This window comes from Bufo bufo, chromosome 2, assembly GCF_905171765.1.
Source record: "Bufo bufo chromosome 2, aBufBuf1.1, whole genome shotgun sequence".
NCBI classification, from domain to species: Eukaryota; Metazoa; Chordata; class Amphibia; order Anura; family Bufonidae; genus Bufo; species Bufo bufo.
Genome location: NC_053390.1, coordinates 718,311,568 through 718,323,630, shown reverse-complemented (window position 1 = coordinate 718,323,630; position 12,063 = coordinate 718,311,568). Strand labels below are relative to the sequence as shown.

General features: G+C 43.0%; 1 protein-coding gene across 1 annotated transcript; it reads right to left on the bottom strand.

The window, feature by feature from the left end:
- Window positions 1–1,132: 1,132 nt before the first annotated feature.
- Window positions 1,133–3,063, bottom strand: LOC120991018 (E3 SUMO-protein ligase ZBED1-like). Its single transcript, XM_040419907.1, has 2 exons — window positions 1,822–3,063; window positions 1,133–1,621 (listed from the first exon to the last, which is right to left on the bottom strand). Exons 1-2 carry the CDS (start codon window positions 3,061–3,063, stop codon window positions 1,133–1,135), a joined length of 1,731 nt encoding a protein of 576 aa, XP_040275841.1.
- Between the last annotated feature and the right edge of the window lie 9,000 nt (window positions 3,064–12,063).

The window sequence follows — 12,063 nt, the reverse complement described above, 5'->3', positions numbered from 1 at the left end:
AAGAAAGAAAGACACAGAGACAGACAGACACAGAGACAGACACTCACAGAGACAGACACAGAGACAGACACTCACAGAGACAGACACAGAGACAGACACAGAGACAGTCAGACAGACACAGAGACACAGACAGACACAGAGACACAGACAGACAGACACAGAGACACAGACAGACAGACACAGAGACACAGACAGACACAGAGACACAGACAGACAGACACAGAGACACAGACAGACACAGAGACACAGACAGACAGACACAGAGACACAGACACAGAGACACAGACAGACAGACACAGAGAGACACAGACATACACACAGACACAGAGACAGACACAGAGACAGACACAGAGACAGACACAGAGAGCGGTAAACGGAAAAAGAGATAGAGAGACTGAGAGGGAGACAGAACGAGAGATAGGGAGACGGAAAGAGAGATAGAGAAAGACAGAAAAAAGGAGAGAAAGAAAGAAAAGAAAGAGAAAGGAGAGAAAGAATGAGGTAAAATTGAGGAAAGGACTAGTAGGACTAGGAGCCGGAGGAGAGGAAAAGTTCTCCTCCTTTCCTCCTCTAGTCTCTCCCCTTTCCTTCTCTCTCTCTCTCCCCTTCTTTCCTTCTCTTGGAGAAGGAAAGAGGGAGAGGGAGGAAGGAAAGAATGAGGGAGAGGGAGGAAGGAAAGAATGAGGAGAGAGGGAGGAAGGAAAGAAAGAAAGAATGAGGAGAGAGGGAGGAAGGAAAGAAAGAAAGAAAGAATGAGGAGAGAGGGAGGAAGGAAAGAATGAGGAGAGAGGGAGGAAAGAAGGAGGAGAGAGGGGGAAAAAAAGGAAAGGAGGAGAGAGAGGGAAAAAGGGGAGGGAGAGGGAAAGGGAAAAGGGGAGGGAGAGGGAAAGGGAAAAGGGGAGGGAAAGGGAAAAGGGGAGGGAAAGGGAAAAGCGGAGGGAAAGGGGAAAGGGAAAAGGGGAGGGAAAGGGAAAAGGGGAGGGAAAGGGAAAAGGGGAGGGGAAGGGAAAAGGGAAGGGGGAAAAGGGGAGGGGAAGGGAAAAGGGGAGTCTGGCAGGGGAGACAGAGAAATAAAAAATTTCAGTGGCAGAGACAATGCTATAAACAAAATCTATAAAATTAAAAACACTGCTCAGCATTTGGGAACATGTAGATTTTTCTGTAAGAACACCAATTGATCTACATGGTCTGGTTTGAGGGCGCTTCTTTTTGCAGTTACCACATCTCCTGCAGTGGAGAAAACCCGCTCTGCAGACACGCTTGTACCTGGGATACACAAGTATTGCTTTGACAGCCGAGAAAGGAGGGGAAATATGACCTCATGCTCACGCCACCAGTTCAAAGGGTCCTCAGTGAGAGGCAGAGGTGGGGCTTTACAATAGTTTTCCATTTCCTCTTCAGCCTTGGCATAGGGGGTCTTTTTGGGTTCTATTGTACCTTCAGTGTCAGTGAAAGACTGTCCCGGCAAACTCACGAGCAGCGATCTGGCCTTTTTGGGAGGAGATGGTGGAGATTCAGAATGGTTGTCTTCGATGGGTGAACTGTCCTCTTCTTCCAGAGTTCGTTTTCTTCTAGGCACTTGATGATCCTCTTGTGTCCTCTCACTCTCATCTGATGTAATCTGTGTTTGAACAAAAAAGAAACGGAAAAAAAACAATAAGTAAAAACACAAATGTCAATGCCTTTGATTCTGATGGGGTGATGAAAAAGCACAGGAAACGGACAGTACAGTTCCCGCACCGCATCAGATTCAGAAGCGTGGTAGTGCTACTGTCGTTTCAAGAAGAAACATGATGGAATTCTTCAAATTAATTTAATTACCTCCAAGGATGCAGCTTCCTCAGTGACTCCTTTAAATATCTCCAATCTTTCTTCATCTGTGAGGATGAAAGGCAGTCCCTTAAAGCGAGGATCCAGTGCAGAGGCTGTATGAAGGATCTTCTTCTCGGCCTCACTGCTGTACCTCTTCTGGAGATCTGTTCTAATAGAATTCTTGATCTCATGGATCATGGGTGTGTCTCCCATCGTGTCTGTCATGCTCTGGAGAAGTTGTGCATTTATAGGGGCAATGAGAGAAACTGTTGGATTGCGCTCTTCTGACATCAGCATGGTTGCATCCTTCATTGGCTTTAATGCACTCACGGCGTCCTCTGCATTTGACACATCTGTTTCGTTTAGAGTGCAGAGATCGGACTCTCCTCTTCTGACTTCTGGAGACAGCAAGGTGGCACAGACTGCAGGTTGTTGTTCCAAGAACCTCTCGACCATGTCGTATGCACTGTTCCATCTTGTTGCCACATCAGTTATCAGCTTATGATTCTTCAGGCCAAGACATTTCTGTTTCTCTTTTAGACAGTGGCTTGCTCTAGTGCTGCGGTGAAAGAATGTGGATATCCGACGTACTCTGCCAAGAAGCCTAGAGAGAGTGGCCACTTTCAACGCTCGCTGGGATGCAAGATTCAGTGTATGGGCGAAGCATTTCACATGGGGGAATTTTCCAACTTGAGCTGCAACTATCATGTTTGACGCGTTGTCGGTCACAAGCACTACAGATTTATCGGACAGCTGCCATTCTTCCACAACATGAGAAAGTAGCTCTGCCAGATGAGCACCCGTGTGAGACTCATAAATGGCTCTCGTTTGCAGTACATGCGACAAAATCTGCCAGACCTTACTAACGTAATGTGCTGTTATTGTAACATAAGACTCTGTCGTGACTGAAGTCCAGGAATCACACGTTATTGCGACTCGACTTGCTTGGCTCATTGATGCAATTATCTTAGCTTTGGTTTTGTGGTAGAGTGCAGGTATGACGTTTTCTGTAAAGTGACTTCGTGACGGGATCTTGTAACGCGGCTCTATCGTCTTCAAAAGGTAGTGAAACCCACTGTTTTCCACAACAGAGTAAGGGCGCAGGTCCTTCGCTATGAAAGCTGCCACAGCTTTTGTTATTCTCTTTACCTTTTCAGAGTTGGGCGGCAAAGTTGACTGTAACATTGCATCAATTCTTGGCTGATCTGGGTTCATTTCCTTGGTGGTGGTGGTGGTGGTAGGTTTTAGCATTTCTGGGTGAAAACGGCTGACATGGTTTCTCAGATTAGTAGTATTCCCTAGATATTTAATTTTTGTGTGACAGATTTTACACACAGCGTATGACTTGTCCAATTCGTGCTTCCTACTTTTTTCATAAAAGCCAAAATGTTACCAGATGTTTGCTTTTAAAAAGCTAGGTGCATTTTTTATCTCTCGTTCCTTTTGTTCTACTTCTGACATTTTTATTTACTAGCAAATGCAATGCATGCCAGGCATCTATGTGAATTTGTGAGTAGGGATGACACAAGTCTTGACGTGACGATGATGTTGTCAAACTCTGTCAGTTTAAAAAAAAAAAAAAAAAAAATTTGAGTGACTAAGCCTAAAGCCTGCCACGAGATCAACAGAAAAAGTAACACGTTTCTTTCTAGTATGTATGTAATTGTATGATATGTAAAATCCTCATTTATTATTCTACCCCCCACACACGCAGTTAGTCGCAGTCGCTGTCAAGTGTCAACTATCATTATTCATCATGTGTAAAAGAAAAAATGCGCCCTGACCCCTCATCTCGTCTGCCGCCGGTGGTTGGTCAACTCAACTGGTGGTCATGGTCATTGGTCAATGCATTGGCATTGCAATGGTCACAGTCTCAGAGAGTCAGCGACAGCCGGTCACGTTATATCGCACTCTCTCTCCTTCTCCAATCTGGTACACTGGCATTATTTGAGATCACAAACTGGCTGCTACAACACAACAACAACATGTCCCGCCAACATCCCCCCCCCCCCCATGACATAATGCCAGTGCCACCCATTTCATTAATTCTGGTTTTATGCATCATTTGAATGTCTTGTCTTGGTGATTGATTCACAATTCACAAGTTCATACTTACCTTGTTTGTATTTGTAATATGATGCTTTTTGGTTTTGCTCATCATTACTGCCCCACACACAATGCACTTGCCTTGCAGTGCAGCTGCAGCATGTGTGGGGCTGGGGCAGTGATGAGCAAAACCATAAATCAAAAAGTATCAATAAAGTTGTGATCAAACAATCATCATTCATCACTAAGACAAGACAGTCACACTGGACAAGTGGACAAATGGTCAGGACAGAACATTCATTTCAATGGATTAGAGATAGAGATATATAGACCTAGACCAGCACCAGCAGACCTACAGTCATAAACGTAACCAATAACCATAATTAATTAAATGGCAATGGTATGGTCTGGTGATTGTCACTTAAACTCATTAAACCTTTAATGACATAGTTATTTAATATAATGTGAAAGATGATGTTTATTAGTTTTCCTACCTGATTAATGATGATACGATGATAACGACGACGGTGGTGCTGGTGGTGGTGGTGGTGGCACTGCTGGCTGCTGGTGGTGGAGCGATTCTCCTCCTGCCTGTGGTGGACTGGACTGAGCCTGAGGAGTGAGGAAAAACGGACAGGTGAGGTGACACAAGTGACAATTTTTTTTTTTAGGTACGGTAACAGGCAGTGACCAGCTGCAGTCTCTGTGAGTGGTGTATCTGTGTGATGGTCACCTATCTGTCACAACAAGGTGGCAGAGTCTGGCTGGCACGTGGCACCTGCGGGTCTCCTCTCCTGCTGCCTGTGATGGATGAAGGGACTCGGAGTGTGCGACACAGGGGGAGGGGGGTGTCACTGTTGTCACGTCAGCGGGAGGCGGGAGGCGGGAAAGAAGGCGCCAAAAAACTTTTTTTTCCGACTCGGCTCTGCACGTCATCAACATGCATCGATTATTTAAAGCAACCGCATCGATGCAGAATCGCCGGGGGTCGAATCGCGATGCATCGCTGCATCGATTATATTCGACAGCCCTACCTTTTACCGTCATGTGAGGGGGTGGATGCGGTATATAGACGACATTTTCCTAATATGGAATGGTGCGGAAGAAAAACTGCATGAATTTCATGAATATATTAATCAGTTACATGACCAACTGAAATTCACAAAAGTGTACTCAGCGGAATCTTTACAATTCCTAGATACGTTGGTTTATGTAAGGGAAGGTAAATTAGAAACAGACCTCTTCATTAAGCCAACTGACAGGAACAGTATGTTATGCTTTGATAGTGAACACCCTAGGAGGTCAGTGGAATCCTTGCCTTTTAGTCAGTTTTTACGAGCAAGAAGAATAGTGTCAGAAGAGAATTTGGTTGACGACAGATTGAAAAAAATGGGACAAAGATTCAGGGATAGGAAATACCCCAAAAACCTGATAGATAGGCATTTAGAAAAAGCCAGGAATAGTGATCGACAGCAACTATTAACTGCAACAACGAAGAGGGAAGAACAAAAAATAAGTAGGATCCCATTTGTGTCAACCTATAGTAAAATGAATGAATAAGGGTGAGCACTCGACAAATGGCACTTGGAGATTAAAAGTTTAATTAAACACTAAAATATAATAAAATAATATACTGCTAGATGAAGGATAAAACGGTATAGACAATTTCATATATAAACAATTCACATGTGTTCATAATTCGCATAAATATGCATAAATATACATTAGACCTATTCAGTATACGTGACTTTTGATATAGGTTGGTTCAATCAATAGCCTGAATAGGTGATCCCATTCAGCTGTTTCTTGAAACAGTTGGATAATCAGTTGATACAGCTCCAGTAATAATGTGTTGATATATATTTGTTCACTCAATGTCCTCAATAAGTGATCCTATTCAATTGTCTCTTACAGCAATTTGTGCTGGATAATAGATAAAGGCACCTCCAGTGACGTCATTCAATGTCATACAAATTAGTTTGATTTAGCGTTTGCTGGTTTCCAATATAGTGCCGGCCTAACCGGTATAAGAGCAGATTGCGGAGGTAACAGAGTCTTACCTCCCTCGTGTCTGGTCTCCAATATAGTGCCGGCCTTACCGGTATAGGGACAGATTGCAGGGGTAGCAGGATCTTACCTTCCTCGTATCTGTCCCAAACTTTCCTCTCATCCGGTGCGGGTGCCGCAGGACGCAGCTAGCCTGGCTCTGCACGCTGCTTCGTGAACTCACCCACTTCTCGCGGGAGTTGAGGTTCTCTTCCGGGTTAGTCCGATCACGTGATCTGTATCCAACGTAACAGCATAAACAAAGTAACGGTCTTTTCCAGGTTATTAAATATCTCGCATGGCCATGCAGATTATTGCGGAGGTATTTTCTTCTTTATAACAGCGATCCAGCCCAGACGCGTTTCGGGAGCTCTGCTTCCCTTCATCAGTCATTCTACTAATCAAGGATTTACCATTCTTATCCTCTCGATTAAGGGCATTCTGTGGTTTATACCCCCAGTCTTCTCCTGTATTCCATCCTACTGACCCCCAGTATGCGCATCTATTACACCAATAAGGGTCAGTAATAAAGATATAAGCCTGTCCATTCTTGTAGTGGTTGCCGCATCTCGTGGAAGGACTGCACTTCATTATGCTGCATAAACAGAAGGAGTAAGTTGCAACTTGAGTACTGGAAGAATTGTACCAGAAGGTAGTGATTCCACCTTTCTGAGTTATAGCAACTTTAGCTTTGTTATCCTCCGGCAGAGTCATTAGGATCATCAGTAATCCCACAGTCCATCTGTGCCATCTTCCAGAATTGAGGGAGTGCATCCTGGTGGAGGTCAGAGCTGTCTGCTCCCATTAGTACCTCACTTTGTCCTTTTTCAAGGTCAGGACTGTCTGTCCCCGTTATTACCTCCTTTTAGGGTGCCTCCTTTACCAGTTTCACTCTGGTGGCGTGGATCCAAGTAGGTGCTTCTTCTGCGAGTACTGCTGTGCGGGTCATGGCTACCACTGTAGTCGGTGGTCCGTAGGTGAAGTCGCCTGCAAATTTTCCTTTCTTTAATTTCTTTATCAGCACGATATCTCCCACTTGGAATGGGTGAGTTGGTTCCTGTGGAAGACAAGGAGACTTACAAGCAACTTTTTCCTCAATTTCACTTAGGGCTTTAATCAATCTGATTACATTGGTGTTTTGGTTGTTCCTCAAACATGTGATACACCTTCCCACATAATCTGACACTAACTGCTTAATGCCTGTAATATAGAAATTCTGTGCCAGCAGCATGTGTGTTGTTTGAATGCTGTTGTGTCCTACTCCATGAAAATGTGCAATGAACAGAGGCGAGCTGTGCTGTGGTATGCATGTTTCCCCCTCTTTGCAGATTAATCCTGTCCTAGGATTCTTCTGAAAAATTAGATAACACCAATCGGCCATTTCATCGTCAGTAGCTGAGGACTGGAGATCCACAAGCATCTGAGTTAACTCAAGTGAAGGAGGTACTAATTGCACCATTTGCAATGTGTCCGGGGCCATCAGTGCATCCTTCTTGGCCTCCGCGTCTGCCAGGGCATTGCCTTGGGACACATGATCTTTACCACCAGTATGCGCCCTGCAGTGGACAATTGCAATCTGTGAGGGCAATCTTATGGCTTCTAAAAGTTGTATGACAAGTTGTGAATGTGAGATGTGCTTACCATCAGCTGCAATGAATCCTCTCCTTTACCAAATGACCCCATGGTCCCAGACCACTTCATGTGCGTACCTGCTGTCAGTGTAAATGGTGACTGGCTTGCCTTCATGTAGTATGCATGCTCTCGTGAGTGCAATTAATTCTGCTGCTTGTGCAGATTGGTATGTGATGGGTCTGGCTTTCAGGATAATATGTGTGTCATGTTGTATGGCGTGTATACAATCATGTGCCTCTGTCAAGTGATCCTCAGGTCCTTTAAGTCCTAATAGGGCATTCAAGATAGGTGCTGGACCTGAGGTGTGGGTTGTGTATTTGATTTGGAGGGAGGGATTGCTGAGGAGTAGAATCTCACATCCAGATAGTCTTTGTGCGGACATGTGCTGTGTGTGTATGCCTTTGAGAAGGCTTAGTACATCATGTGTGGTGTACAGGATAGTCTCATGTCCCATTGTGAGTGGCGTTGAAAGCTCAACCATCATAGCACAGGCTGCAAGAGATCTCAGACGGATGCCGGAACCACCTTTGAGAAAAAGGCACAAGGACGTAACTTGCCTCCATGATATTGTGTCAGCACACCTGCCATGGTTTTACAATTTTGTCGAGCATATACGTGGAATGTGAGTTTGTAGTCAGGGAGGCCCAAACCTGGACTTGTCATTAAAGAACATTTCAAATAATCAAATGCATTAAACATTTCCTCAGACCACCTGATGAGATCTGGCATGTCTGCCAGAGTGGCTTGTCTCATTACAGTGTCATAGTAGGAGCAATCAGGAATCCATTGTCTGCAGTAGTTTATCATACCAAGGAAAGATAACATTTCTTTCTTGGTGTGCGGGGTGACCAGGCCCAGAACAGAGTGGAATCTTTCTGTACTGATTCTCCTTTCTCCCTTTGTGAGAACAAAGCCCAAGTATTCAACTTGCTTTTTACACCATTGCATTTTCTTGCGTGACACCTTGTGTCCACATTCAGACAACCATTTCAACAAAGATAAACCATCTGTTACATTGGCCTCCTCTGACATACTACACAATAACAAATAATCCACGTATTGCAAGAGCACAGAACCCTGGGGGGGTGCCAGTGTTTTAAACTGGCTTGGAGGACAATGCTGTACACTACAGGTGAATCAGCATATCCCTGGGGCATCCTGAGTGAGTTGACGACCCTCAAAGGAAAAAGCAAAAAAAGTCTGGTCTGCTTGTCAACCGGGATAGAGAAGAAAGCATTTTTCAAGTCTATCACGCTGAAACAGACAGCATCTGCAGTAAATGGCTGACAGCAACTGAGAAATGTCTCGGCTGTCTCTGTTTACTCACGTGTTGGCTCCTGAACTTTTGTAACTATGTGTGGGGGTCTGTATCTTCCTGATCTCAAAGCATCCCGCTGCCTCCTTCTCATATAAATGTTTCTCAAAGTCTTGTATTTAGTATTTTGTCTGAGGTCCATGAGAAAACGCACTGCTTTACAATCAACATGAGATTGGGAAGGAGAACTAGGCTGTCACTATTTGCAGCCTTCAGTCCCTGGTTGGGAGGGGGAAACTCACACTTAGATTTTCCTCCACCCACAGTAACAAAATGCATCAAATGACAGAGTGATAATATTACAGTGAGATATGTTCTTACACTTACCACCAGAACAATAGCTCTCACACAAACAGATTAATCTTAACACTCTATGTATCTTATACTCTAAATATAGGTATGCGTCAAACCAAGGTAGGTCAGTCTCCCTGAGACTGTTCTTTTACATGTACCCCATGTACTAAAAAATATCTCTGTCGACAGTTAGATAAAGTAAATAGATCTCCCGGAGATCCCTATGGTGTGTCCCTGACACAAACCAACTTACGGATAGATCTCCCTGAGACTCTATACCGTGCATGGCACTCCAAGTGCCGACCTTATTCATGAAAGTACTCCAAGTACTTATTATAAACTCTTGGAGTCTATTTTTAAGGCTTAACAATGTATCCCAGATACATAATAAAAACTCACGGGTAGAGATGTGGCCAGTGCCCTGCAGACACCCGGCAGTGGACAAAAGGGATGTCTCTCTTACCGGACACGAGGATGACCTTCTCTATCCGTGACGGAGCCCCCAAACGGAAAGGATTTGGACCTTTCTGGACCTCTACGACAACCTTGGTTTGAGACACTGACGTCAGGAGAGATGTTTCTCAGTTGCTAATAACAGACACACACACAGGCAATCACTGAGAAACATTCTAATTTTATTATGCTATAGCTTGGCCTCATATAGGCAGTAGAAAAGTTTGCATAACAACAGCGTTAAACCAATCATAAATGATAAACATTGATGCTCATACAGATACTACCGGAACATCCTTTTATGGGTATGTAATACGTCACATATAAGAATGTACGCAGTTGTGCCGAATGACCCTGAGTGAAACAGAACATTTGTTCTAGTTCTGGGAGATTCCCAGAATCTGTCCTGAGACAGATAAGTGAACCTAACTCACAGCGGGGGGGATGTGAAGTGCGTGGGTAAGATATTATAACAATTCTGTACATCTTAGAGAAGACAAAATGGAGTCACATTTCCCTTCAGCTAGTTTCATACACGTCGCAGACCAATCTGACAGGCTGTTTCAGCAGAGAACAGCCTGATGGAGTTCTCTGGATCCGGCATAGCCGAATAGTGCTGCTCGCCAGCTGGACTCCATTGACTATATTGGCGGGATTCGGACGGTCAAAAATTGCTGCATGCAATGGTTTTTGTCATGTTGAATCTCAGAACTTATGCAGGGGAGTGGCTGGATCCCCACCAGTTCCCATTATACTCAATTGGGTTCGGCAGGCAAGTGGCACTATTCAGTTTTGCTGGATCCAGAGAAGTCTGCCAAGCTGTTCGGACAGCTTGCCGGATTGCTGTGATACATCTGTTAAAGTAGCCGAAAATGATTGTGTTGAATCTTTCTATAAATCATCAATTAAACTTCATTTTTACCATTTTTTTTTTTAAATCATGAAAAGTAACTGCCCATAAAGTTCTTCCATCAGGCATCATGTAAGTTTTAATAGAATAGCTGAGAGACAAAGTCTCCGTAAGAACAAAATCTTGCAAATCTTTTCTAGTTACAGAAAGTATTAGCTTTCATAAATCTCTGAATAACGACAGATATTCCATAACAACAAAATTAAATGTATTTAAAATATCGAAATTGTAAGATCAAACTATAAGTGCATCATCTATAAGCTTGGCTCACACATGTGTAGCCAGTGAAATCCACCAGCGATATTAGTTAGAGGTAATAAAATGTATTACAGCATTGCTGTATTCAGCACCTTTACAAAACTTGCCTTTATTTGTATAAGTCACATCAACTAAAATTAGACTGCTCTTACCTCAGCAAATTAAAAATATATTTTGATAGCATAGCTGCAAAAATTGTCCAGCATGCAAATTCTTCAAATTGGTTTCAGAGTTTAGTGCTATGGTATTTGCAGATATCATATATAATCACATGTTGTGACTAATAATTCTGTGAAATTGAGGGAAAAATAATACAATTTTACTGTATGGTTACACAAATGCACTCACATAGGAAGTGCAAAGTTCAGGGTAAATTGTCAATTCAGCTTTTTAGCCAGAACAACAGTTTTCAGTTTTCCAATAAGCTGAATGTTAACTTTTACACTTTGCTAATATTTAAATAATTATTATGATAAAACCCCCAAAACACAATTCTTTTCCCGCCATATTAGGGCTCACGAACATGGTAGTACTTTGGAGTCATAGGTACGGTATTCTGTATACCACTGTATAGTGCCTCCACACAACACTGAATTATAGAGATATTCTTCTATTGGAGAATTCCTCTATTAAATAGTATACAATGGATTTTTTGTCTGTTGGATTGTATAGTATGGTGTGTATATATATATATATATATATATATAAAAAAAATGGAAGATGAAGACGCAGCACACTTATCGGTTGGGTGCAAAATCAGGCCAATTTGAACCAGCACCAAGGTCCCATTCAATAAGAAGGAAGAAGCCAGCAGCACACCATTAAGATCAAAAAACACGTGTGGTTTATTCACCCAGTGTCATGTAGCAGCGACGTTTCAACCGCTTGTTGCGGTCTTTCTCAAGCTATGTGCACATGTGTTACAACCACAATATACAGTTGCAAGAAAAAGTATGTGAACCCTTTGGAATGATATGGATTTCTGCACAAATTGGTCATAAAATGTGATCTGAACTTCATCTAAGTCACAACAATAGACAATCACAGTCTGCTTAAACTAATAACACACAAAGAATTAAATGTTACCATGTTTTTATTGAACACACCATGTAAACATTCACAGTGCAGGTGGAAAAAGTATTGGATACCATAGTATACCCTTGGATTTAATAACTGGTTGAACCTCCTTTGGCAGCAATAACTTCAACCAAACGTTTCCTGTAGTTGCAGATCAGACGTGCACAACGGTCAGGAGTAATTCTTGACCATTCCTCTTTACAGAACAGTTTCAGTTCAG

Coding starts and splice junctions, on each gene's coding strand:
- LOC120991018 (XM_040419907.1), bottom strand. CDS start 3,063: ATGCTAAAACCTACCACCACCACCACCACCAAGGAAATGAACCCAGAT. Junction 1,622..1,821: donor AGGAAGCTGCATCCTTGGAG/GTAATTAAATTA, acceptor GTTCAAACACAG/ATTACATCAGATGAGAGTGA.